This window comes from Yamadazyma tenuis, chromosome 5 (genome assembly GCF_029203305.1).
Source record: "Yamadazyma tenuis chromosome 5, complete sequence".
Taxonomy (NCBI): Eukaryota; Fungi; Ascomycota; class Pichiomycetes; order Serinales; family Debaryomycetaceae; genus Yamadazyma; species Yamadazyma tenuis.
This window is the reverse complement of record NC_089465.1, coordinates 960,045-980,097: the sequence shown is the minus strand read 5'-3', so window position 1 is coordinate 980,097 and position 20,053 is coordinate 960,045. Positions and strand designations below refer to the sequence as shown.

The following is a 20,053-nucleotide window of genomic DNA, read 5'->3' as shown; positions in this document are numbered from 1 at the left end:
TAGCTGAAAATTTTTTTACTGTTTCGCGCACTCAGCTAACTATGTATTTTGCATCTAAATAAGGGTGTAGCCTCCATCTACTCGAATATCAGTACCGGTGGTGAAACTACTGGCGTCACTTGCCAAGTACACATATGCACCCACAAGTTCTTCTGGATGGGCTTCACGACCCATAGGTGTTAATCCCCACCATTTGGCCCGATCCTCAGTGGGCACTGGGCTTGACAAAATGGTGTCTGTATACCCAGGAGAAACCGAGTTGCAACGAGCAAAACCTGCCCATTCTACTGCCAAAGACTTGGCCAAATGCATGGCACCAGCCTTGGAGACGTTGTAGGCTGCCTTGTACTGGGGAATGTTTACAATGTGAGCAGACATCGATGCTGTGATCACAAACAGGCCTTTTTGCTGCTGCTCGAAATGCTTCCCCACGTACTTGGCGCAGTAGAAGATACTATTTAAGTTGATATCCATCATCTTGTGCCAGTCTTCAACGGTTGCTGACTCGCTAATAACAGTGCCTTTGTACCATGGTAATCCAGCATTGGCCACAAACACATCGATGGTTCCAAAATCACCGATAACAGATTCAACCGCCGCCTTAACCGCATCGCTCGCAGTTGCGTCCAATCGGTACGACTTGGACCGAATCCCCCACTGGGATTGTAATTGGGCGGAAAATTCTCCACCGTCTCTAGCGTAGTCCATAATGGCCACGTCGCCTCCCATCTGAGCATATCCGATGCAAATGGCTCTTCCAATACCTCCTAAACCTCCTGTTACCACCGTAACTTTTCCTTTGAGCGAGAACCGATCCTTGATATTTGTGCTGAAGGTTTTGGACTTGACCGGCACTGTGTTGTCCTCTTCGGGACCCTTGATAAACGACTGGTATGTGGTTTGCATTTGCTTGGAACTGCGTATTCATGGTTATAATGTGGTTCTTATATGGATGGGGGGCACTCCGGAAATCAGCCCGCGACCAAACTCCGAGCCCCTCAGTATGGCTGCAAAATAGTGTGAGGCAGCTCGTATTCGCTAAAACACTAAATATGGCACTGCTCTTTATCTCCAAATTACCAACTCCCTTGCAGTAAAGCTACAGTATAGGTTTTCAAAAAGTGAGCTATTAGTGCAACAACCTGTTATGTTATAATTATATTATACCTATGCTAACGCTTTAAGCGCATGTTTATCCTGCTCCTTCTGCTCGTTATCAAACTTCTCATTGAACCGACATCTCATCTCCTCTCCATGGAAATAGCAGTATATTGGAAAAGGAACACCAAGTAAAAATGCTATGAACGCACACATGGTGTTCCCCCACCCATAGTTCATAGCACGATACATCTTGTTTGCAAACAAGGGGAATGTGAAACCAAACAATGACCGGAACAACGCTGCTGCTGCAACAGAAGAAGCAGCAAATCTGGGATTCATATCTATCAAGTAGTTCTGGCAACACTGGAAGGCACAAATGAACCCAAATGCAAAGATCCCAGACCCAATACCAGGCATGATCCAGTGCAATTTCTTCTCAGCACTCCACCCGTACCACACCAATCCAATGGGGATTATAATCCCCACAATAAACAAGCACGGTAATCGGAACTCGGGCTTGGCTACACCATTGTTTCTTTCTTCTAATCTCTCGTATGTTTTGCCAATGACGACGGTCCAAAAGGCTATTCCAACAGTGAATCCCACTCCCATAGGGATATACATCAACCCAATAACACTCTTACTGAAGCCGTAATTTTCAGCAAACATGGTGGGGAAGGTTATGATCAACAAGTACATGAACCCATAGACAAATGCCAAAAATGACCCCAATCCTATCACCATGGGATGCATGAATAATAACTTGATGGGTCTGGTCATCGTCAGTATCATCCTGGTGCTGAACTTCTGGTTGGTGATTTCGTAGATAGTGTGCAAGTTGGTATTTCCAGTAGACTTTCTCAAGGCTTTGGCCTTATCTTTCAACAACTTGGGAGAGTATGTTTCTTTAAAGAATATCATGCCCAACACTGCCACAACTCCGTTGAAAATTGTCAACACGTAAAACACCCACCTCCACTGCAAGTTGTCAACTATAAACCCAGCTATCATAGGTGCTATGACTGGTCCCAATAATGGAGCTAAAGTAAATCCAGCCAAAGCCACGTTCCTAGATTTGGCATCAAACATGTCTGATATGACTCCAGCTCCCACATTTAATGGTGAAGACCCAAATAGTCCACCCACAAACCTGAACACCATCATTTGTGCCGTGTTCTTACTGAAGCTGCATCCCAAGTTGAAGAAAAACGACATTAAGATCGACATATCTAGTACTGGTTTTCTTCCGATATAATCAAATTCGCTCAATGGAGCAATCAATATAGGGCCCACTGCCCAAGCCAAAATCTGAATGGATGCCACCATCGAAGTGATGACTGGATCGGTGATATGAAATTCCTTGGATATATCTGACATGGCTGGTGTCAATATCGACGATGACATAGGACTCACCAACGCATAGACTGACACAAACCCTAAAAGGTATACTTTCTTCGTCACTGACCAGTTACGAGGATCATCTGGGTCTCCATACCCTTCCCATGTTATTAACTCTGGATCTATGAGACCATACTCTTCGCCGTCCTTTTCAATGGGTAACCCACTCTCTGGTAACACAAACGGTTCCACATCGTTATCCAAGTTCTGCTGGATCTCACTGAGAACATCCTTCTTGGTTCTGGCTCTTTCCCTCTCAATCTCAGTACTGTTCAAATCTCCATATATTTCTTTGACGGAAAACTGAGATACGTTGGAGAACACCGACTGCCCAGTTAGGCTTCGACGTATGGTCTCAAGACTTTTGCCCAATGAATTTCTCAGTCCACGTCTACTGTGGTTGTCTTGGTCTTTTCCGTGAAAAGCTATTGGAAGAGGTGTGTTGTGCGAAGAGGATGAACTGGTATTCTCCTGAGAATACTGCTGGTACAACTCGCTTTTCATGTCGTCGTCACTAGAAATCATAGTAAGGGGCGTTACGAAAATGCAGAAATTTGAAAAAAAACAGAGATGGCGTTCTTTAAAACTAATTCTATACTGTTAAAACTCGGGTACACAAGGCTTCTTCTATTACTGCAAAAATTTTGAAACCACAACCCGAATTCAGTTGCAGTTGCCACAAACGCGCGCGGACATGAAATCTCTTCGGTTATTGAAGGAACTGGCTTCGCGACATTCTAGTAGGTAACGACTCCACCATTCATGTCGGCGTACCTCACACAATAGTCTTTAGCAGCAATCTCGGAACACTTTTGGTTCAAGTCTTTGCCAGGAAGCTCAAAAACATCTTTTGAGGTGATCTTCGTCTTGGGGTTAAATAAAGAGTCGATCTTCGAGATGTAGTCCAACACTCCTCTTACATGAACAATCTTCACATCTGCATCCGCTGCCGATAATGTGATTCCCATGTAGTCATTGTAGGATATTTCACTATCCACGTCTTCAGCCGGGATTTTATCCAAGAACTTTCTGCCAAATTGGATACCATTGTTCATGACGCTTTCCACTTCCCAGTATGCAATAGAGTTTGGAATCAACACGTTTCTTAAATTCTTGTCACAAGAAGAAATGGAATCATCCTCCTTGATATTACCCTGGTCATCAATCTGGGGATTGGCCCATTTGGGAATTTCAGCATTGAAGTCTATAAAGTCTGACACGTCCGACATTTTATAGTAAAGCTGTTTGGTATCGGGATTATAATCCTCTACCAAAATGATCAAGTTGGGTCTGTACATCGACTCTCCACATCCACACTTGTTCAAGTGAGTTCTGGCCCATCCCACATAAATGTTTCTATTTTCGGGTAACACAAACTTGGTTTTCAAGTGGTCGGGCAACAGGTCAAGTGGAAGTCTTTCAAGTTGGGTTCCACCTCTCAAGGGCCCAAAGTAGTCAACGTCTTCCTTCTTGTGTTTTTGGAGAAACTGACACATGCCAGTTCGAATACTACACGTAACCACCTCAAGTGGGTTAATTGAGTAGACAAAGTTCAAATGTTCCTCATCCTGTTGCGTGGACAAGAATGGAGTCCAGTTCTTCTCGATGTTGGCAAAGGGCACAGACAGCTTCATCAACATCTTGAAATTTCCGGAAAATGGGAGGGTCATGAACATGACTCTTTTGTTGATGCTCATATCCTTCATGTTGAACACCACTATGGGTTCACTGAACCCAAGCTTGGTGTTGGTCTTCTTGATGATCCGGGGGTCTTCGGGCCCGTAGTAATATTTGTTGTTTTCGGTGTGCAAAAAATAGTTAAAGGGAATAGGAAGAATGGATGGGAAACTCATTTCTCTATAAGCAATCTTCGAAGACACAACCATATCACTCAATGATCCATCCGTGTTTAAGACGTTCTGTGTCATTTGTTGTTCATAAGGAAATGTCATGGTGTCTTTAATCTCATTCCAGTCCGTGTCAAATATTTGTACGTAGAGGAAACTGGCAAATCCGTGGTTGGCGATTCCGCTAGGCGAGTATATCAATCTACTCACCATGTAGTGGACGTTGAGGTCTTCCAACCAAACTGATGACCCAGCAAACCGGAACCATTGCTTTTCCCTTGGGATCTTGGGCTCGAACCTTGCTTCGGCCTTCTTAAGCATCTTGGAGTACTCCAGAGATTTGGCGATTTGCTTCTCTATCTCAGCAAACTCAGCTGGTAAAAGCTTGGTGGCACTAGTGAAAATGTCGTGTTCCACCTTGAGCTTAGAGCATTTTTCATTAATATCCAGCTCATCACCCTCTTTCTGTTCAGTGAAGATATATGGATCAGAAAAAACCGTCAACTTCTCAGTTCGATAGAGATCTTTCTTAATCAAGAAGTCGCTAAGCGGGAAGTTGTCTTGGTCGGGTTTTTTTGATCCCTTCGTCATTTGGTTCCATAATGATTCAGCACTGGAACTCTTGAACATTTCCTTTGGACGAACCTTCAAGGATGACAGATCGAAAGTTAGCAGTCCCTGTCGTGCAGCCAAGGTAATCCCGACTACGACCAGAGTTGCCAACAAGACAAGGAAAAGACGAATGTACCGTCTGTTGTTCATGTTGTTGAATGAATCGTCGATAACAAAAAAACCTCGATACGCGGGTCGCAATTTGAGATATCAGGACAAAGAGGGCTTTGACAAGAAAAAAGCGCTGTGGAACGCTTGCTCGAATTTAGCGCTTTGAGGCTTGTGTTATCAGCCACTCAACCACTAGTTAAGCTCCACTCACCACCAGATCACCCTTAAAACGATGGAGGGTCGTGTACCAACATCTACTTTTATTTTCCAATTATAATTGCTATTCCCCTTGCATATAGTCTCGTGCACATTTCAACTGAACTTTTATATTACATGTATTATATAGTATTAATTACTTGGAATTCATACTCTTCATTAAAGACTGTTCGATCGAGTCGATTGAACTTTCGACATCAGCAATGTCCATGCCACAGCATAACGAGATCAACTTACAGTACTTGTTGAGCTTGTCATCAGATGGGAAATTGCTGGTGGTGGAGATGCCACCATTTTCTTTGAAATCGTCCTTATTAAATACCGGCACTTTGGGCTGAAGCTTGTAAAACTCCGCCAAAAGCTTGTTGGACTTGATAATTTCTTGTTGTAGAGCCACCGATAATTGGAACTTATCTTCAGGTCCATTTGTGGCTTCCACTTCTGCCGCTTCAGATTTGGTTAGTCTTAATCTCGTGGTCTTCAGATATGTCGTCTTAAAAATGTGAACCTTTTTGTCCAACTTTTCTTTCTTTTGTAATACCTGAAAAGTCAAGTCGTTCAAGAATCGGCTGATTTCATCTTGGATGATCCTATCTCTTTTGAGATCAAGCACCTGTAGATCGACTCCGATATCCTTTATTAGATAATCCAACTTGAATATCTTGAGAATCAATTTTTGCTGAGCCACTTTCATTGCTTGAAACTTGGAGTTTGTGGTGATCAACTTCAAGAGCTTTTCGTCCTTTTCATTCAATTCCTTGTCGATTGAAAACTGTAACTCGGTGAGCTTTTCGGTGATCAAGTTTGACGTAGTATTGGTCAAATTAACCGTCATTTTACTGTAGTATAACTGGCTCTCAAAACTTTCTGAGTTGGTAGCTTTGTCACTGATTAAATGCTGGGCCTTACTGTCTTGTGAATCATCTTGGTCATTCTCCAACTTCAAAATGTAGTTGTGTGACGCCAAGTACTCCTCAACCGAATAGTTCACGAGGTTTTTCTTACCAAATTCAATAAACTCGTGATAACTGATGAAAACCTTGATCAATTTCTTATTCAAGTTATAGGCAATGAGATGGAATGCTGTGTTGCCGTCAGAATCTTGGTGATTGATAAACTTCCTTATTAATTCATTGGCACTGGTATCATTATTGTTGAAATCCTGAAATTCGATGATTTTCGTGAATAATTGTTCAATATAGTAGCGTGCAATTCTCTCTTTGTTCTTGAGATAGTTATTGAGTTGAGATTCATCGTTCCCATTGAAACTTGATTCTACCATATTCTGTGGTGGAATTACCGATAAGGCAATATGGTGTAAGACTGTCTTGTTATAAATGTCCACCGATAGTATTGAGTCAAATAATAAATCCAACAAGTTTGGGAAGTTCTTCAACTGATATGAGTTGCTGAATTTGATCAAGAACATCAATGGCGTCTCCCCATTATTATTTTTCAAGGTGGAGTTGATGATATTTGGAAAACTATTGATTAGAAACTCTATCATTGCATAGTTGGCCATTGAACAAGCCCAGTGGAATATGGTGTTTCCGTCATTATCTACAGGCTGATTAATATTAATCTTTGAAATCGGCTGAGGAGGATTCAACAAGTTCTTCGGTATCACTGTATCTTTAGTTTTCTTTTCAGTTTTGGCATTCGGCGTATTCTCGGTGGTTGGTGCTGGGTTTCCTTGCAGCTGATTATCTTCGAGAAAGAAGTTCAACAAGTTGGTGAAATAATCGCCATAGATTTGATCATCCTTAAACGACCGTAACTGGTTATTCTGTTGTGGGTGATGATACTGTGATAACCCATAAGGATCATGTGAATTCATTCGGGAATATGATGCCATAAGCGTGGGATTCGCCTGACTCGTAGTGGCAGGAATTCCTTGGAATTGTGATTTTGGATACTGGTGAACATTATTATGAAAATTAACAATTCTTTCAAACGAATTACGAGGAGTACCAAATAGTTCTTTACCAGAAAGAAACCCATCATCTTCATTTGCATCCTCAATATCATCACTGGTGTTATCCACTAATTCCAAGTCTTCATCTTTAACATTCTGGTGGTTCATTCTATTTTGCTGGCTCATATGATTAGCCATCAAAGATAACGCATCTTGCTCTGTATCTTGCCGCACAGCTTTCCTGAAACTAGCAGTGTTAGATTCTCCCATTATAGGAGTAGTATCATTATGTTTTAACGCCGGTGGCTGGTTTAACGTGACTCTTTTGGGTCTACCTCTCTTTCTAGGAGGCTCATTGATGGAGTTGGTGGACTTTGATTTTCTAGCCAATTCATAGTTGGAATTATTTCTATTAGCCACATTAGAGGCAGACGCATGGTTATGTTTAGGGGCAGGAGGAGGAGTGGCAGTCTTACCTTCAATGTAAGTGAAGTCAAAGATGGGTCTTAAAACATTGTAAACCCCAAAAGTCTTAGCCAATTCAGCTCCTAAATTCAACGGGATATATGTACCTTGATATTTTCCGTAACCCCCCTGGACTTTCTCGTGGATTCCAGTCTGTACGTCCTTTTCCAATATTCTAGTTCTTCTTGCTTTAGGGAATTTGGCAATTTTCAAAATGTGAGTGGCATTTATCCAAGAATCAGCCTTTCTTCTCATTATGGGCCCTTCAGATGTTACATATTCAAACACCGGTACGTTGGAATACGTGGCTGAATATATTTGCTTGTCACTCATAGGGAGACGGGAATTTCAGTTTATACCAATAGTGGGCAATACAGGGTGGTGAACAAATTGGGAAAGAGAAATAGCACTAGCAGATTCACGTGGTTAGATGAAGAATATAGCTCTTTCTGACAAGGTCACGATGAAGGAATTGGATTTGTATTTTGCAATTAAATAAATGGAATGCAAAGATGTTCGAGGGTCTAGCAGTGAGATGGTGATTGTTGATAGTGCGGTGAGTTTTCGCGAACAGAAGCGCTGTCTGTCGGTTTTGTGTAACTATTGCTTTTACAAGTGTATAGCTGTAATTATACTATAAGTATTATACAAAGAAGGTAACACTTGATAGTGGCACCTATGCAAAAAGAACTCGAAACAATCTATAAATGGCGGTGATTATTAGTAATGCAAACGCCAATGCAACATACAAGAAATAATTCCTTAAGATCTTCATGGAACTATCGAGTTGGTTCTCTGATAACGGGATGGATATGACATGTTCAGCCGCCTCGAAACACACGTTACGTCTCTTGATGATCTGGCAGTCTGTAGGATTGATTTCTCTTTTCAAAATGGCTTTTCCAAGTAATATGTTGGTATATTGCTGAAGAGATGGATCATACGTTTTGAAGCATTTCTCCAACACCAATGATTCCTTTTCGAAACCAGAGGTAATCTTCTCTATCTTTCTGAGTTGTCTCAATATGCTGGGATTGATATCTTCAATGGAGTTCAAGTGGTCAGCAATTGTGGATAAGTTTACAAGATACAACAGCTTTTTGACGGAGTTAATCACTGATTTGGTTTGTACTAGTAAAAATGGAATCAGCAACTTCTTGAGGTTATCGAACTTCTCGAAGAAGAAGTCAATACAGTATAGCGTCAGATATACATCATCAAAGGTGGCCTGGGCGATTTCTAGTAGGTTGGAAGTCATGGGTTTGATGATATCCTCGTAAGATTTTGTTTGCCATTTATTATTCATCAACACCTGCTCTGTACCGTATGGTCCAAATATCGTGTTAAACTCAGATTCCAAGGCGGTGATGTGGCTTTTTGACTTGGCAGTCTTGACAGTTACATCCTCATAGTTCGGAATCTTTTTCAACAACGTCCCGTAAATTATAATGATATCACTGTATAGGTGAACAATATTCTTCAAGTTGAGCAAGAGTTTGTAAATGGCATTATTCAAGCAATATTTGAAGAGTCGCAGATGTGACAGTAGTAGAACCTTGTCGGCTTCACTGAGTCCTTCCAGCTCCAAGTGGATCTTCCGGTCTCCTATAGTGTATGTCATTTAACGCAGTTGGGGTGATTCTCCTTGTTAAACTAGTATGCTTCGGTGACAAACATTTCGCGAAGGAGCCAATTGTTTAGCCTGCTATACAAATCATTTACATATGTTTAATAAAAACTAGTGACATTCTAGGTATGTTTACGGGCCAAGTGAACTCTGCCGTCATTATACCTGGAAACGAAGGATAATGAGATTTGATTTGGGTGAAAATTTTTCATTCCAAACCTATTTTGATCTCTTTTTTTGTTTTCAGTATAGTTTTATCGAGGCTGGTGAAGGCCAGGACACCCACTCAGCTACAAATATACTTTGGGGGACGATTGTATACGGTTTGTAATATTTTACATTTTACAGCCTTATTTGAAGCTGATTAACTTATCTGATGTGCGGTTCTGCCAGTTTTATGAATTTCGCAACCATGATAATAATAGAATACTATTAAAAAAGATCGACTTGGTTAGTAAATACAGAAAGAGAAAAAAATAGACAAAGGGGGCATATCCTTAACTCACGTTTCAAACATCAGAGAATACTTTGTAACAACAAATAAGGGTAGGTTTTACAACCTGGGAGGGTGATTTATGATTTACAAAGCGAATCTGGCGTTGTCTGAGCACTGGCCCATCATCTGATTTCACTAGAGCACCTATTGTCAAAAAGCTTCTATGATGCAGAAGGCTTAGGAGTTGATGATTAAACAGCGTAAAATCCATAAGAATGAAGATATATACGTTTCTTCTTAGTGTTGCACAGAGCTCCCTCCGTAATGACCAATTGAATTCAGAAAACAGCACCGAAGCTGTTCCATAAATATGTGAGACTACAGAGATTCCGAATAAAGCCGTTATTTTATTGATGTTCCTACAGAGTGTCTGTTTACCGCCAGTAGTTTTGTTGAGATGGTGGCGGTTGAGCATAGCTTTGCTGTTGCGCAAAAGGTTGCTGCTGGGAGTAAGGTTGTTGGAATCCCATGGCTGTTGGCTGCTGTACAAGTCCTTGCTGACCCAATGCCCCTGTTTGGTTATACATTTGCTGCGTTTGTTGAGCAGCCATCTGTTGAAACTGAGGGTTGAATGGCTGAGGCACTTGTTGAGGCTGTTGAGGCTGTTGGGGCTGTTGAGGCTGTTGAGTTTGCTGAGGCTGTTGAGTTTGCTGAGGCTGAACCTGTTGAGCCCCAGTATTGTATAACGACAATATCTGTTGTTTGTTCGTCTGCTGAGCAACCAATTGAGGATTCTGTTGTTGTAACAAGAGCTGTTGATGTTGAGGATTATTTGGATCCAAATACTCCTGTCCATTAGAATCAACATACGAAATCTGACCTGTCACCGGATCCGTGTACTGATATATTTGAGGCTGTCCCACCTGGAGCTGTCCTGTTTGACTGGTGGCAACCTTGCTGCCATTACCAGACCACCAATCATTGGTTTGAGCGATACCTGCCATTGGATTGTTTGCCAGGAAAGACCCAGCAGAGGAAGCAGACGCAGAAGAAATAGCCCCAGAACCAGCAGCTGGTCGCCGAGGTAATGACGGAGCAAGCTCTTCTTGGTTGGGGTTCACTCTTGAATCCTCGTTCAAAATATCCAAGGCAAAATCGATATCACCGTTACTAAGTATCAACGCTTCTTTGACCAAGTCCTTGTCGTTGAAACCCATCGAGATGATCAGCTGTGTTTGCCGGGTGAATTGACTGGACTCAAATGTAGTCAATTTCCGATGTGATAATCTTGGAATCGTTCTAACTGAGTTCAGTCTCAGCCTCAGCCTCAGCCTCAGCTTAGAGGCAGCAGCACTAGTGCCTCTATCATCATCATCCGAAAAATCATCAAAACCACCAAAACCACCACCGTGAGAACCATCCAGGAACTTGCCTTCGACATACTTCTGGCGCACATAGTGCTCAATTTCGGTAGTATCGTCTTCATCATATGGAAAAGGTTCACGTTTAGCATTCCATTTACTTCTGGCTTTTCTATTACCAATTCTTCTTAAACGATCGATTTGCTCGGACGTCCAATTATCCAAAGTCAACGACTTTACGTCATTTTTATCCTTGGGTAATACTCTCCTGTGAACGGAGGCACATCTTCCACACAAAAAGATCCCCAATTGATAAGAGGCCCAGGTTGGATAAGAAGACCCACAGTCTCCACATTTGTTGTCGTTATTTCTGCTGTTGACAATCTCGATCAATTGACGCTCCACATTTTTCTGATGCAGCTTCGACATGGCCAGGGGTTTGAAATGAGTTAAGGGAAAATACAAATCAATTAACTCGGTTTAGATGGAAGTTTTGAGGTTCAAAATTGCACCGCATTTTTATTAGGCGCCAATTCAGGGCCGAAAGGAATGGAACCGGGTGCATTTATTTATTCTATAAGACGTATGCTATAAGTGACTTTTTTGGTGTCAATTTCGTCCACCTCAATGGTGTTCACCTCAATGGGCACCATTTGTAGAACAGAACTGTCGAAATTGTGGACCAAGGATTCAGTTATACTGGATAATTCAGACCTAGGGTCCGAAGTACCAACTAAAACCGGCTCAGAAGACTTGACTAGACTCACGTGGTAGGTGGTGGAGAAGACCTCCTTGGGTACCGAGATTTCTAGTAGATCACAGATATCTTTGGCGATTAGGTTGATGCCACCAAAAAAATTCAGGGTATCGGGGTCATCGTCAATGATTCCAGCTACAAATACAGCGGAGGATGTAGAGCTCCCGAATAAGTGCAATTCTGGCTTGAACTTCAATTTGACAGCCTTTTCCTGTGGTACATTAGACGGGGATTTCTTCAAGATCTTATTGAGAGCCTGAAGCCTATCATTATTTACACTTTCTTCCTTAAGTAGGCTTGGACTTATAGCCATTTTCCTAATTCCATTTGTGAAGTAGTCAACAAACTTGGATAATTGATCTGGCCGACCATGGATATCGGATACTAGGGTAATATGAAGATTATTTGAAGGATCTTTGCTGGATAGGGGTGCTCTATTGTCACCTACAATGTTCCAGTCATAACGCTGGTAAAAGTCATAATGGTTGAGCTCCAAATACTTCAAGGCACCTTGTGACAATACCTTCAACTGTTTAGTGGTTGAAAAAGTCGGTTTCCAAGGAATATTGATATAGAGGCCCTTCATGTTGTGCTGATTGACACTGTAATTCTGCAGGTATAAGCTTAGGGATGGAAGAATTTGCCGGGGGTCAGTGTCTGCGGGTGTTGTATGGTGATGCGGTTCAAGTTCCTCTTCAGATGACGATTCGTAGTGCTTCAACGCTTCCATAGCATGGTATTTGGCATACCTGAGTAGTGTTCCTGAGATGGGCGCACCAGAGTGTAGCCCGCGCACGACCGCAGCTCCATAAGATGAGGTAGAAAAATTTTGACGGAACAATCTCTTTTTAGTATTACTCATATTTGAAAAATGGCTTCCAGAACCCAATTTGAAAACTCCAACGAAGTCGGTGTCTTCTCCAAGTTGACCAACTCCTACTCACTTGTTGCCGTGGGGGGATCCGAGAACTTTTACTCTGCTTTTGAAGCAGAATTAGGTGATGTCGTCCCCATCGTTCACACCACCATCGCGGGTACTAGAATCGTCGGTAGAATGACCGCCGGTAACAGAAGAGGATTGTTGGTCCCCACCCAGACCACCGACCAAGAGTTAATGCATTTGAGAAATTCTTTGCCTGATTCAGTCAAGATCCAAAGAGTTGAAGAAAGATTATCTGCTTTAGGTAATGTGATCTGTTGTAATGACTATGTTGCGTTGGTTCATCCCGATGTCGAAAGAGAAACCGAAGAGTTAATCGCCGATGTGTTGGGAGTTGAAGTGTTCCGTCAAACCATCGCTGGAAATGTGTTGGTTGGTTCATACTGTTCATTGTCTAACCAGGGTGGATTGGTCCATCCTCAAACTTCTATTCAAGACTTGGAAGAGTTGAGTTCATTGTTACAAGTGCCATTGGTCGCAGGTACCATCAACAGAGGGTCTGCTGTTGTCGGTGCTGGTATGGTTGTGAATGATTGGTTGGCGGTGTCTGGTTTAGATACCACTGCTCCAGAATTGTCGGTTGTCGAGTCTATCTTCAAGTTACAAGATGCTCAACAAGATGCCATCACGGGCGACTTGAGAGATACGTTGATTGAAACGTACTCCTAGGTTCCCTAGACGGATCTTATTAAATCTTGCATCTTTTATGACTTATGAACTAAAATTTTATATATAGTAATTGGTCTGCATTGGTTTTATGTGCATCATGCTGAATAATTTGTATAGTAGCTCTTTGATACAACCAACTCCTAACTTCTATTGTAGGCTGCAAAAAATCATCTCTGAGGAGTAACTGCATATGACTTCAAACACGAGCATGAGAACGAGTTTTGGCAGCCTCAAAATTTCTCAACCCCAAATTTGTTATTTTAGTCTTTTGGTTGAGATCGTGTTTATAATTGTCAACGGTTTATCTTGTTAAACAAATAAATCATGGACTTCTATGGAATTTCCCGAGACTCCATGAGAGCAGAAGCTTATAAAAAGCTTGCCAAACTCTCGGTGGAAAACATTCCTGCCAACCTTAATGAAGTGGTGAGCGACCAACAAGAAGACACCTTTATTCAATTGGTTGATCAAACTTCCAAAAAAATTGGGGATTTGTCGAAAGTTCCAATCACGGCAAAGGAATTCGATATCTTGACGGCGCTATGTGATTCTACATCTTGTGATATGAAATTTCCAAGACAAGCTGAATTATTATTAGAGCAGATCAAGTTGTATTTGATGGAGTTGCCTGAGCAGCAATTTGAAGAGGCCCTCTTGAGAAAATACGTCAGACCGAGTCCTTGGTCGTTGTTAAGTGAAAAGTTGACAACTGCAGCCATCAATTTGGCGTTCAAATTCAATGGACTGTATTTTGACCAAGTCATTGACCTCTTCTACACATTTAATGCCCAGTTCTTCAGCAACAAAAACTTGGACCATTCCAACTACCTCACGTTATTGGGATTTCTTGAAAGTTTCACCAAAAACCCGAAGATATTGTTCGAGTCTTCCAGTTCATTCAAAATCTTCCATACTTTGGACACTTGTATTGACAACTTTGAGTTTTTGAACGAACTTGAAAACTTTTCCAACTCAATCTTTAGGAACAATAACCATGAATTGGCCTACTTTTTAGAGACCGACGATATCGTCGAGTTTTCGCCGGTCTACTTCATTGAAAGCTTGAGCAAATTGATGTGCTCGATCATTAATTCAATTCTTAATAACCAGGACAAGACATTAATTGAGTTCTTATTGGCCAAAGTCTCCAAACAGGTTGATAATGAAGCATCCGATACGAGAATTGGTGATCAAGGCTTGGACGTCAAAGAGAATCACATGCAGATCATCAAAACTTTGACCGATTTGGCATTGCAAAAAATGGAATTCTTAGATAGAGGTGAATCTTTTATTGTTTACTCTACTTTTAACAGATTGAAAGTCGGGTATTTAGCCAAATCCCATATCTTACAGGTTATTGGGTGTGGAATGTTTACCGACAACATGGACTTGGCTATTTGCAGAAAGTTATTCAAAAACTGCTTGTCGATTTATGATGTCATGTTAGATCCAGATTTAGGGGCAACTGTGATCCAATTGGGTTCTTTGTTGGTATTCAAGGATGAGACAATCGGCTCTTCCTTGACAAGAGCTTTCACTGCTTTGGTCGCAAACCCCAAATTCAGCTTCAGTTACTGTGAGAATGCCTCCAAAATCGTTGGTCTTGCTAGTAAAGTGTTGTCCCAAGACGCAGTGGTCACTACAATTTATGCGTTGACAAACCTCTTATTCGTTAACGACAATGGAAACACCCAAAACAGAGGGACTTTGAGAAGAAACACTCTTAGCAGAGGTGATATTTCTTCTTTAAGAGATTTGTCGATTTCGAATAACGGACGTGCTCCCTCCATTCGTTCTGGATTCGAAAATCCTCAAGTGAGCCAAAACGGACATAACCACAGTAACTTAAGCAATGGCAAGTCAAACTCAGCTCATGATTATGAAGAAAACGAGTATGTCCACGTTTGTTCAAATTCTGTAACTGCCATTACTCACATTGTTGAAAAATGCAATGACGAAAGTGTCAGTACTTTGGCAGTGACCATCTTGTCACAAAAAACTGCCAGGTTAGATTCAACTGTTGGCCCCATCTTATTGAAAGGATTGGTCGCTTCTGCTCCTTGTTTACCAGAACGTGAGTTCATTATTTTGAACAAGTTAATCAACAAGTTGACATTGGATGCATTTAATAGTGGCAATCAAATCTTATTAGGCAATTTGATTGATGCCAGAGTCGAATTTTCTAGCAGAATTCATCAGGATCATCCTCTCTTTACAATTTACTTGCAAGAGGTTTTACAATCCATTGTCGGTAGAGGAGATGTTCAGGTTTTGGAGCATCACAGATCTCATAATGAAATCAGCGAGATTGGTGATCAAATTGCAATTTTCTTGAGACCCTTGGCAGAGTTGTTACCAAACGTGTACGCTGACGAGAAACCACTTGCTATAAGAGATACCAAGACCATTAATTTATTCAGAAATATCTGGTTTAATATGGTTGTCCATGGATATTCTCTTGAATCCAAGAACGTGAAGCAACATGCCCAAGTTCTTGAGAGAATTGCCTACAATACACCACCTTTAGCTTCTGAACTTTCGTGGGACAGAACCGAAACTTCCTTGGATTTGAATACAGTTTTGAGAAGAGGCTCTTCTAACCATAATGTTAAAGACCACCGTACATCTTTGGGAGAGTTATTCGATGTTCCGAGAACTATGTCATATCCAAAGTTGATGTTCTTGTCGGCGACATTATTGGTAGAATCATTTAGAGTGAGAACGGGTGACTGTTCGAAGGTTTTGTATTATTTTTCGGACCCTTCAATCAAAATAAGTGGTGTGGACAAGTACATTGGATATATTGCGTTCAAAATTGTGAAGGACTTTATTCATTTTGTTAACTTGGGAGCCAACAAAAACTTTAGCTCTGACAATATTGCTGAACAGTTGACCATTATGTTGGCTTTATGCTGTCATAGGCTCGAAGACCTACAAGATGCAGCCATCCAATGTTGTGATCTCTTAATCAACAAGATTCCATCATCTTTATGCCATCAAAAGTCGTTGTTTGCAATCTTTGACTTGTTGAGTTTATTGTTTGAGAGTGTCGTTGATGCTGATCAAAACCAATATGAACCAACTATCAGCTACAGAGCTAAGAGAACTGGCATCCACTTATTGTTGTCCGATACTTACAAGTGGAGAAATGATACTTTCCGAAGATTCAGTGAAAAGTGTAGACACTGGCTCAAATTAGTTTTGATCAAGAGTAACATTGATGTCAAGAGCTTGATACAGTTATATGTTTCAGATTTGGACAAGTTTCATCCTTCTAATGAAGTCCAATACGGGGTTTCATTTGCTTTAGAAATGGCTGGTTCAGTGTTGCCTAATGACAGAGAATTATCTAACATTTCTAGAATTCACTCAAAGAACTTGAACTCATTACCCAGCTTTGTTTCCCAGTTGACTTGGAGATCCAACTTCATCTCTGCATTGTTGAACAAAGTTCCTTTGCGTACCAGAGAAGACACTGATCACGCTTTCAGTGGAATTAGAGGAAAGGTTATAGACATGAGATACAAATTAGCGGATAAGTCCATTCATGTTATTCCGGAGGAAGTTATCGACTTGTTGAGTGATATAGCTGGATTAGCATTGATTTGCGATCATGATACGGCTGAATTGATCAGATACTTAGTTGAGATTCCATTCATAATTTTTGAGTCTAACATCATGAATGCTGCCATTGGAATCTGGTTTGCGGTTATGAAGGATAAGTCTAACATTTCGGTGTTATTGATCTCTGAAATTGCCAAAAAATGGGAATCAAGTATAGCCTTGAAGCAAGGTATTTTCTCCACCAAGAACGATTTGACTCCAACCGAGTTCTGCAAAATGGAATATGCCCCTTCAGATTATAAAACAATCAGTAGAAAGGCTCAGGTTACTCTCAAAGGATTTGAACCACACTTGCAAATTATTCAATTGTTTTCGTCAAGCTTTGAGGCTAGTTTGAACCAGAGTGATCATTTATTGAAGATTTTCACCAGGTTTGTTGAAGTTGGTATGAAGAATTTAGATAGTGCTAGTCTCCATCCCTATGCCAGATATACCAGGTTTGAATTGATTAGATTTGCATTCAATATTATCAGCTACCACCACAAGTTAGCTACTAGAAGTGAAAGATACTTAACCGAATTGCTTTTGGACGGATGCTTGAGTTGGTTCAAACTGACTGCTAAGTATCCTTTTGGAACCAACTTGCTCAAGACCAAGAGTGATTTGGGATTGTTGAAAGATGTTGCAAAATTAACATCAAATCTCAACACCTTCAGCCAAGAAATCTTAGAAAGTAAGAAGCTTATTGTCATGTTTTTCCTTGATGATGAAATATCCCGGATATCTGTGTGGTTGAATCCTTTAAATCCAGAGGAAACCAAAGGATCTTTTATTTCAAATCAAATTAATGGTAATGATATTACAAGAGCTTTCAAAATTGACCCAATTTTAGCAGTCAATTTAGCTTTAAGGTACAAGGTTAAGAACTTGGATGAGCTTTTACAGAAGTTGTTGATAGAGGATCCTTTACCAGCACTTCCATACCCAAGTGCTGTACAGTACTTGATTGGTATCAATGCTGGTACAAACTTCCCGTCACACCACTTGTTGTTCTGGGAACCATTATCTCCAATTGATGCAATCCAATTGTTCTTACCTCCTTTCGGTAACAATCCTTATATTTTGCAATACACTATGAGATCCTTGGAACACCATGACGTGAACTTGACCTTCTTCTACGTCCCTCAAATCGTTCAGTCCTTGAGATACGATGCCAAAGGATATGCTGAATGGTTTATTGTGGAAACTGCTAAGGTGTCTCAGTTGTTTGCTCATCAGATCTTTTGGAATATGTTAGCTAACAGCTATAAAGATGATGAAGGTACTATCCCAGACCCATTAAAGCCAACCTTAGATAGAGTCCAAAGCAAGATCATGAAGAACTTGAGTGAAGATGACGTTCAGTTTTACAAGAGAGAGTTTGGATTCTTTAACGAGGTCACTGATATATCTGGTAAATTGAAACCTTTTATCAAGAATTCGAAGGCGGAAAAGAAGGCTAAGATTGACGAAGAGATGGACAGAATTGTTCTTGCTCCGGGAGTATACTTACCAAGTAATCCCGATGGAGTGGTGATCGATATTAACAGAAAGTCTGGTAAACCATTACAGAGTCACGCCAAGGCACCATTTATGGCCACTTTCAAAATTAGAAAAGAAGTGGAAGATATCGATGAATACGGCGAAAAGGTCCTCATTCCAATCGAAAAGTGGCAGAGTGCTATTTTCAAAGTTGGTGATGACTGTAGACAAGATGTATTGGCCTTACAGTTGATTTCTGTGTTCAGAAGTATATGGAATGATGCTGGTTTGGACTTGTATGTGTACCCCAACCGAGTTACTGCCACCGCTCCTGGATGTGGAGTTATCGACGTGTTACCCAATTCCACATCTAGAGACATGTTGGGTAGGGAAGCTGTCAACGGTTTGTACGAATACTTTATTACCAAATTCGGGCCTGAAAATTCCATTGAGTTCCAACAAGCTAGAAATAACTTGATCAGGTCTTTGGCGGCCTATTCGATCATTTCTTACATCTTACAGTTTAAGGACCGTCACAACGGTAACATCATGTATGACGACCAAGGACACGTACTTCACATTGATTTCGGGTTCTGTTTTGATATTGTGCCTGGAGGTGTTAAGTTTGAAGTTGCACCATTCAAGTTGACCCACGAAATGGTGATGGTTTTGGGAGGTAGTGATGAGACACAAGCGTTCAAATGGTTCGAGGAGTTGTGTGTCAAGGGATATTTGGCCTGTAGACCTTATATGGAAACTATCATCAGGTGTGTCAACCCTATGTTGGAAAGTGGATTACCTTGTTTCAAAGAAGCTACAGTTAAAAAGTTGAGACAGAGATTTGTACCAAACAAGTCAGAGAAAGATGCGGTTCACCACATGAGAGGATTGATCAAAAAGGCCATGGAAAGTTACTATACCAAAGGATATGACGAGTTCCAAAGATTGACCAATGGTATTCCTTATTGAGTTATGTAAGTTTTAGATAGTATTTGGAAATATATTTGCAGCTAACCCAAACATCGGTGATTCCCCAAAACACCCCGTTGACTAGCAGGGCAGTGATTCGAATAATTTAAAAATCACATTTCTGTCTGCCACAAGCGTGTCGGGTATCATAATGGTTGTCAGCCAGTGGATTCTAAAAATTACTTAGCCCAGATGTTGCACTGCCGCGATGTTTACAGCCTCCCCAGGAAATAAGCGTGTCCGCGGTATTGACGGTGCGCGCGTTCCCCGTGTTGCTAACAAGTTCCTTGGCGCAAATAACACAAAACTGAAAGATGTTTTTTTGTTACTTTCTCAATCGAAATTAGTTACTTAAAATAATCTTTTTCAGATCACGTCCTTTCCGTTCACCACCTTTTCATTTGTGGTTCATCCTTCAAGAAATCATCCCACAGGTGCTACTTCTTCTCTTTCAAATCCGTCTGTCTGTCTGTCATCACTCAGATCGGTCAGCATATTTGTTCCAGTACCCGATTATCTAACTCGTGTATTGTTTTGAGTCTAC

General features: G+C 41.0%; 7 protein-coding genes across 7 annotated transcripts; 2 read left to right on the top strand and 5 right to left on the bottom strand. All coding sequences in view use genetic code 12, as the record gives it.

The window, feature by feature from the left end:
* Positions 1-54: 54 nt before the first annotated feature.
* On the bottom strand, positions 55-906 carry PSN45_004149 (NAD(P)-dependent dehydrogenase; the record flags this gene model as incomplete). Its single annotated transcript, XM_006686495.1, has 1 exon — positions 55-906. One exon carries the CDS (start codon positions 904-906, stop codon positions 55-57), a length of 852 nt encoding a protein of 283 aa, XP_006686558.1.
* Positions 907-1,167: 261 nt separating this feature from the next.
* BMT3_3 (Protein of unknown function (DUF3589)) lies at positions 1,168-4,976 on the bottom strand (the record flags this gene model as incomplete). The annotated part of the gene is made up of 2 exons (XM_006686497.2): positions 1,168-2,839; positions 3,274-4,976. The coding sequence occupies 2 exons, from the start codon at positions 4,974-4,976 to the stop codon at positions 1,168-1,170; spliced, it is 3,375 nt and encodes a 1,124-aa protein (XP_006686560.2).
* Positions 4,977-5,421: 445 nt separating this feature from the next.
* Positions 5,422-9,286, bottom strand: MBP1 (transcription factor Mbp1; the record flags this gene model as incomplete). Its single annotated transcript, XM_066158220.1, has 2 exons — positions 5,422-7,993; positions 8,400-9,286. 2 exons carry the CDS (start codon positions 9,284-9,286, stop codon positions 5,422-5,424), a joined length of 3,459 nt encoding a protein of 1,152 aa, XP_066014317.1.
* Positions 9,287-10,162: 876 nt separating this feature from the next.
* On the bottom strand, positions 10,163-11,518 carry GTS1 (the record flags this gene model as incomplete). Its single annotated transcript, XM_066158219.1, has 1 exon — positions 10,163-11,518. The coding sequence occupies one exon, from the start codon at positions 11,516-11,518 to the stop codon at positions 10,163-10,165; it is 1,356 nt and encodes a 451-aa protein (XP_066014316.1).
* Positions 11,519-11,658: 140 nt separating this feature from the next.
* On the bottom strand, positions 11,659-12,432 carry PSN45_004145 (uncharacterized protein; the record flags this gene model as incomplete). Its single annotated transcript, XM_006686035.2, has 1 exon — positions 11,659-12,432. The coding sequence occupies one exon, from the start codon at positions 12,430-12,432 to the stop codon at positions 11,659-11,661; it is 774 nt and encodes a 257-aa protein (XP_006686098.2).
* A 285-nt stretch (positions 12,433-12,717) lies between these two features.
* Positions 12,718-13,455, top strand: TIF6 (Eukaryotic translation initiation factor 6; the record flags this gene model as incomplete). Its single annotated transcript, XM_006686036.2, has 1 exon — positions 12,718-13,455. One exon carries the CDS (start codon positions 12,718-12,720, stop codon positions 13,453-13,455), a length of 738 nt encoding a protein of 245 aa, XP_006686099.1.
* Positions 13,456-13,779: 324 nt separating this feature from the next.
* Positions 13,780-19,509, top strand: STT4 (phosphatidylinositol-4- kinase; the record flags this gene model as incomplete). The annotated part of the gene is made up of 1 exon (XM_006686037.1): positions 13,780-19,509. One exon carries the CDS (start codon positions 13,780-13,782, stop codon positions 19,507-19,509), a length of 5,730 nt encoding a protein of 1,909 aa, XP_006686100.1.
* Positions 19,510-20,053: the final 544 nt, after the last annotated feature.